General features: G+C 37.9%; 1 protein-coding gene across 1 annotated transcript; it reads right to left on the minus strand.

The window, feature by feature from the left end:
• Window positions 1-950: 950 nt before the first annotated feature.
• On the minus strand, window positions 951-5305 carry LOC112589045 (fatty acyl-CoA reductase 1-like). The gene is made up of 5 exons (XM_025300856.1): window positions 5090-5305; window positions 3601-3849; window positions 1670-1852; window positions 1488-1568; window positions 951-1107 (listed from the first exon to the last, which is right to left on the minus strand). Exons 1-5 carry the CDS (start codon window positions 5248-5250, stop codon window positions 1029-1031), a joined length of 753 nt encoding a protein of 250 aa, XP_025156641.1. The 5' UTR covers window positions 5251-5305; the 3' UTR covers window positions 951-1028.
• Between the last annotated feature and the right edge of the window lie 1835 nt (window positions 5306-7140).

The following is a 7140-nucleotide window of genomic DNA, read 5'->3' on the forward strand; positions in this document are numbered from 1 at the left end:
ACAGGCGGAGTCAATGAGTAGCGGTAGACAAGCGCGCGCGGCGAGGGGCAACGTAAGCGACAAGAGGCGATCGCGCGCGACGAGGAGCGAGCGAGCTTTTTCTTTACAGCTTTTTCTTTATAGCTCGCTCGCTCCTCGTCGTTCGCATCGCTCGCGCTTCGTCGCGCTCGCTCGCCTCTTGTCGCTTGCGCTCGCTCGCTCCTCGTCGCGCGCGTTCGCCTCTTGTTGTTTACGTTGCCTCTCGCCGTGCGCGCTCGCCTACCGTTATTCGCTGACTCCGCCTGTATCAAATGTCTACATGCTTACTGCGGCCGCCCTCCGCTCTCTACGCGCTCGTTGGCTCACATGTTTTAATTAATAACTCGGTAACTATTGCCAATTTGATATTATGGTACATGACTTTTCTTCTCGGCTACACCCAATCTATCTCCAACTTTCGTCTGCATGATCAGCTATCAAACACCCTGTATATTGAAAAAAGAAATAATTTGAGTTTGAAATTTCTAAAAATAACATTAATATAACATTACACAAATTACATTAACATAACATTATATAAATTATATATAACATGTACATGTACATTATATATATCATCTCCACTACGTTCGCTCTCCACTAGTATTGAAAGAATTTTATTCACATAAAACATTATTGTGTTTCACTATTTCTGTCATGCAAAATGTAAGCTTATTATATATAATGTATGATTGGATTTTGTACAAGAAGACTTTGCATAAGAAAAGAGGGACGATGTTCACAATTTTTGCTTTATTCAACCCATAACATTCAACCCATTACAATTTAATTATAAAGTAATACAATACAACGTCCTATAAGACTCAAGAAACAACGTTTTTCAAATGTCAACTTTGACATTTTATATAAGTAATCGCTAATAAAAATTATTATTTTTAATAATTAATTGATAATGAATAATTAATTGATTTTGACATTTGGACATTAGTCTTCGATGCTAAATGTCGTACATGAAAATTGTATACTTTGATGAAAATCAATTTACCTTGCTACACAGTGTTTTTGTAAATGATCCATATAAAGAAAATAACAAACGAAGCTTTCACAATTATGTCGATCCAATACATTCTGATGATACCGAAAACAAATAAATATGTTCATTATTATATATTTAACGACCATATAGTCGAAATTTACAATTTGAGTCGAAGCGAATAACTTTATTTGTCGAAAAACTCGTTTTTTAATCAGCCTAGCATTAACAACTCGATGAGGTGGAACTCAACTTTTTATTTAAAAATTGCCATATGTTATCGAGAAATTAAAAAAAATTTACCTGCTAGCTGTTCTGCTTTAAAATGTAGACGTTAACAAGACGTTAATCTTTTATAAAAATGAGAGATCGTAAAGAGAGAGAAAGAGCGTAAAAGATATTCAATCAATAGACAGAATAATGTAAATTTCAGATCATTTTGCAATAAAAAATGTAATAAAATCTGGGTTTTCACCTGTTAAACTGCGATTTTGCTTTGTCCAAGTGATCCATACGTTCATTCAGAAGATGTGTTTTAGCTCCAATTATACAGTCTCTATGAAAGATACGATAAAAATAAATAGTTTCATTTATCTACTAGTAAACACCTATGTGTGACATTTTATAATTAGTAAATAAAACAGGTGTGTCACTTACTCAAAATATGTTATTACGTTAACTCCTTCAGAGAGGACCGTTCCATATTCAAATTCTTGTTGATCGTTTAGTATTTCATCAGACAGACTTATCGCACTTTCATTTCGTATATCCCAATTGTTTAGTGTGAAATGTGCCAAAATGCAATTATTTATAAAAATTTTCCTCTGCAATGCCATCAACCTGTGATTTAAAGAAGGTCGAATCAATTTGGCAAAAAATCATGTTATCTACACAGTAAGTATACGTGTTTATTGTAAAAGAAATAGTGAGAAAAGAATTGTTGAGTTTTATCTTAAAATGTAGGTAATATTCGTTATTTTAAACACATTATCTGAGCTTAGCTCAGATTACATCTGAGCTTAGCTCAGACACATTATTGATCTTAGCGTCTATAGTATACAAGGTGTCCTATTGTAAACAGTCGATCCGAATATCTCGAAAATTGAGTCCGATAAACAAAAATGTTTCAAACAAAGTTGCATGGTTTCAAAGGAAACATAAAACAACTATATCAGCTTGTTTACAGAAGATGCCACTTTCAAGATATTCATTGTTTATTACTTTATTTAAATAGAAACCCTAATTTTTTATTATATCTTCTGTTTCTACTAATTAATTTGAACAACTTTATCTGAAATATTTTATTCGCCTAATATTTTTTAAGATATTTAAGAAAAACTTGGTAATTTTTTTAATATTTAACTTACGATATCTCGCTAACTATTTGTTGGAAGAAAAAATGTTATTAGATTTTTTTATTCTAAATGATCTCAAGAATACATTGTTATTGGTTTGGCAACTAAATAATTGCGAATTTTTTAAGAAAATAAAAGACAATTTTTTCATGTAACGAAATAACTTTATGCAGTATTATATATTGCCTATTTTTATCAATGACTTTTTGCTCTCTTTCAGGCATCGTTATAATTCAATGTTCATAAAACTTCTGGCTTTTATAAGCAAAAAGCGAAAACAAGTGCGATTTGACATTATCATTATTGAAAATTTTCCCATTCAAGAAGTTTTGCAAAGAACAAATAAATAATAATTTAATGGTGCAAGGTCAGGACTATATGGTGGATGTGGCAACATATCCCAACCAAGCTTCAATAATTTTTGCCGAGTGACCAAAGTGTGTGGCCTTGCATTCTCATAGTAGAATACAATAACTTTTGGATTTGCCAATTCTGGTTGCTTTTCTTGAATTGCGTTGTTCAGTTTGGTTAGTTGTTGAATGTATACATCTGAATTGATCATTTGGTTGCGTGGTAATACTTCAAAGTAGTCAATTCCTTTGCAATCCCACCAAACTGATAATATAACTTTCTTTTGATGAATATCAGCTTTGGATGTTGTTTGCGTCGGTTCATCTTGTTTGCTCCACGATTTTTCCGGTTGATATTGTTGTAATCAACCCATTTTTCATCGCTACTTATCAATCATTTAAAAAATGAATCATTTTCGTTAGGTTTCATAAACAAAGAGCAGATGGCAATGTATTGTGATAAGTAAATTTCTTTAAGTTCATAAGGAATCTATAAATCGAGTGTTTTTACGTAGTCAAGTTGTTTTAAACACTTTTCAATGCATGTGATATATCGAACTTCTCTGCAATCACACGTGTTGTGCTATAACGATCTGCATCGATTAATGTTTTGAATTGGGTGTTATTAACTTCACCTAGACGACCAGAGCGTTGTTCACGTTTGAGTAAAAAATCATCGGAACAAAATTTAGCAAACCAATTGACACTGCAGTTCTTTTAAGTTTTCGAGATATTCGGACCGACTGTTTACAGTGGGATACTTTGTATACATACATATCTCGTATAAATCGTCTCAGAAGATTTTACCTTTTGCTCCAATAGTGAATACACGATTACATATGTTTGCACAATCGACTAATCGAGAGAAAAATTAACATCTTACCTTGGTTGTCTGCCTGATAATCGTAGGAGCTCATCAATGAACCAGAAAGGTATTATTTGGAACAATATAAACAATAGGTTGTAGATGTACAGGTTCTTTATGAGATACACTTGAGGATACCAAAGTGGATTTTCCACAGGAATTCTTTTTAGACAATTCAGGCAGAAACTTACTAGGTCTTCATATTTTGGACATATATAATGAGATGTCACGCAATTGTATACAAGTGGAAGATTGATCCTCATGTTTCTGTAAAGAATTCGAAACAACTCGTTATATTCTTATGTATTGAATGAGAATAACCAGTACATAAATGAAATGAAAAATTGTGAAAATTGACCACACCAAATTGAGAAAAAAAGTTATGTACCATTTTCCAAAAATCGCAATACATATTAAGTTATTAATGACTGAAAATGACTACATTTAGAGGTTTTTTAATTGATAACTTGGAAATTTAGACACTTATTTACAAAATGGTAAAGGACTTTTTGATTTAGAATGACTTAATCTACAATTATATGACAACTATTATGTATAGCGATAGATATGAATATATTGTGCTTTGAACACTGAATCTGGAAACTGTCGTTACAATAACTGTCATATAATTGTAAATTAGGTCATTCTAAACCAAAAAGTTTTTCACTATTTTACCCTTTCACAAATGGCACCATTTTCGAGATTTACTGATCATTACTTTTCTTAAATGGAAATCCCTATTTTTTATTACATTATCTTTGTCTACCAATTAATTTTAACAACTTTTGTCTGAAACATTTTTTTATTTGCCTAATATTTTTTGAGATATTTAAGGAAAACTTGATAACTTTTCAATATTTATCTTACGATACCTCGCTAACCATTTGTCGGAAGAAAAAGTAGTACTAGACTTTTTTGCTCTACTTGGTCTCAATAAGATGTATATTGTTACAATAGCGCCCTGACTTTTGTTAATCTGATGATTTTGAAATTCCCAAAAGTCAGTAAGTTAACAAAAGTCAGGGCGCTATTATAACAATATATTCTTGGTATTAAATAGAATAGAAAAGTCTAGTACTTTTTTTTCCGATAGATAGTTAGCGAGGTATCATGAGTTAAATATTGAAAAGTTACTAAGATTTTCCTTAAATATCTCAAAAAGTATTACAAAAAAAGACAAAAATGTTTCAGATAAAAGTTGTTCAAATTAATTGGTAGAAAAAAATAGTGTAATAAAAAATTGGGGTTTCTACTTAAGGAAAATAATGATCAGTAAATATCTCGAAAATGGCGCTGTCTGTGAACAAATTGAAATAGTTGTTGTATGTCCTCCTTGAAACCATACAACTTTTGTCTGAAACATTTCTCCGTATCTTCCATCTTTTTCAAGATATTTGCCTAGGGGATTTAAAATGGGACACCCTGTATATTCCGTTACTTTTCCCTTCAAAAATTTTAACGATTCTTCTGATCCTCGCTTAATATCATATAATAAAATGGAACTTACGTCTTTCTCACTCCACATTTCCATGATGCAACAATGGCAGATTTGCTGAAGGTATCAACCGGTACGAAGTTATTCTGTATGTTTTTATCTGCATATATTAACTTTAATAGTCCTTTTCCAACGCCGATGAAAAGTGCTACCGGTCCATTAAAATTGTCCATCCATCCTTTTACCGGTTCGCTCAACGTTGCTACAACTGTTAAAATATTAATTTTTTTAGAAAGGTTTGATAATATCAAATAATTAATAAACTGCAAACCTGAGATAAACAGACTGATATTCAAAAATTCCATTAATTTATGAAGATAAGTTGTTTAAAAACAAATTCTCGTCCCTTTACGTTTATGTACCTAAGTAATCTGACAGTTTTCTAATTCATGTTTTTTCTAAAAGGATGGTGTTGGTGTACCATGTAGGTGCATAACGTCCCCTCCGAGGGATGCTACCTTGTCGTGTTGGAGGGGCTCGGGCGTTCCCGTGATCCACTGTGGCAGTACCTTCGGTCCAACCGAAGGGAGGGCCCGGTGGGGAAGTACGCCCGCTAAGAGCATCCCAGGGAAGGTTTTGAGACCTTCTGAGTTGGAATTCCCGACTCAAGGTCTCGTTTTCACGAGGGAGGCCTCCCACCCCAAGGGCATAGCCCGCCGGTGCTCCGGCAGCCCGAGGGGTGGATTGGGTCCCTTTTTGTGTGGTGTAGGGAGCGCTCCTGAGGGCATTGCACGCCGGTGTTCCGGCAGCCCGAGGGAGCGAGTCACATCTGGGTCTGCACACCGTGAGGGCTTGGGATCCCTCATCGTACCCAGGGTGGCGACAGGTTCCGGGCCGCTCGGACATATTCCGAGGTCAGGGCCGGGGCCCCCCGGTGTGCCCGGTGGATGGGGATCGCATCATCCCTAAACCCATCCACCGGGCGGCGACGTTAGGCAGGCTGCCGTGAGGCAGCGGTCCCGTCGGGGTGCGACGGCGGTGACCTAACTCCTTCCATGGGGCCTCCCGCGTGGCGGCGCTACAGAGGGTACCCCCGGGGTCGGAGACGGGGGGCCCCTGAAACTGGTCTGGCCCCAGTGATAGAGTCAGGGCGGGAGTAGGGGGCTGGAACCCAGAGACCAGATGTCCTTCCTGGTCCAGAGGTATAGACCGGTTCCCCGGGGGAACTCGGGGACACCACCGGGTCATGTTTTCGGTGGTGCGGGCATGCCCGGCCGGTCGAGCCCTCAGTAGTGGTGGGTTTCAACTCCAATAGCTGAACTCCAATAGCAACTGATACACGGAAGGATAAGAAGAGAAGGAGGAAAAAGGGTGGAGAGGGATCGTCGAGTGGCTCGGTGGTGGCACCCGCTGAGCTTGACACATCGGCGGCCTCTACGGTTCTCCTACAGGAGGAGGATCCAGAGGTTCCGACGATGGCCTTCTACTCCATGGATGGGTGGTTCTTATGGGATCAGAAGAGGGATCAAATGAAGAAGGACATAAAGGATATGATCAATGGTGTGGAAAGAGAAGATGAATGGTATGAGGAAGTAGGAGAAAGATGGAAGGATTATAAGAAGACGACGAGGAATTTCGTCTGGCGCCTTGCGAATGAGGCCAGGCATTTACACAAGGAGAGAGCCACCCTTAGAAAGGACCTAAGGTAGTGTCGGGAGGAGCTGTCGCAGACCAAGACTGAGCATAGCAGACATTATAGGAAGGATCTATCAGAAATGATAGAAAAAAGAGAAAAGGAATGGGAAAAAGGGAAGAAGGGTAAGGAGAAAGCGGAGATAGATGTGGCGGCAGCGAGAGAGGAGCTTAGGCTATTTCAGGGCCAGCTTGCCAGATGCCGAGAGGAGCTACAGGAGGCCGTTAAAGCAGGTAAGCGAAGGCCGGGGTGAAAATCTCAGAGTGTCATGACAAAGGAAGCGAGCGAGAGACACCTGAGACAGGAAGTGGGAATCCAAAAGGACGAGGAAGGAGGAGGGATTGCGTGGTGGGGGATCTCTGGGCCTGAAGGCCCGATGAAGGCGGATGCGTCTTCTCAGACGAGAATCCCCTTGCCCCCGGGGTGGAAC

This window comes from Harpegnathos saltator, unplaced genomic scaffold (assembly GCF_003227715.2).
Source record: "Harpegnathos saltator strain DR-91 unplaced genomic scaffold, Hsal_v8.6 scaffold388, whole genome shotgun sequence".
Lineage (NCBI taxonomy): Eukaryota > Metazoa > Arthropoda > Insecta > Hymenoptera > Formicidae > Harpegnathos > Harpegnathos saltator.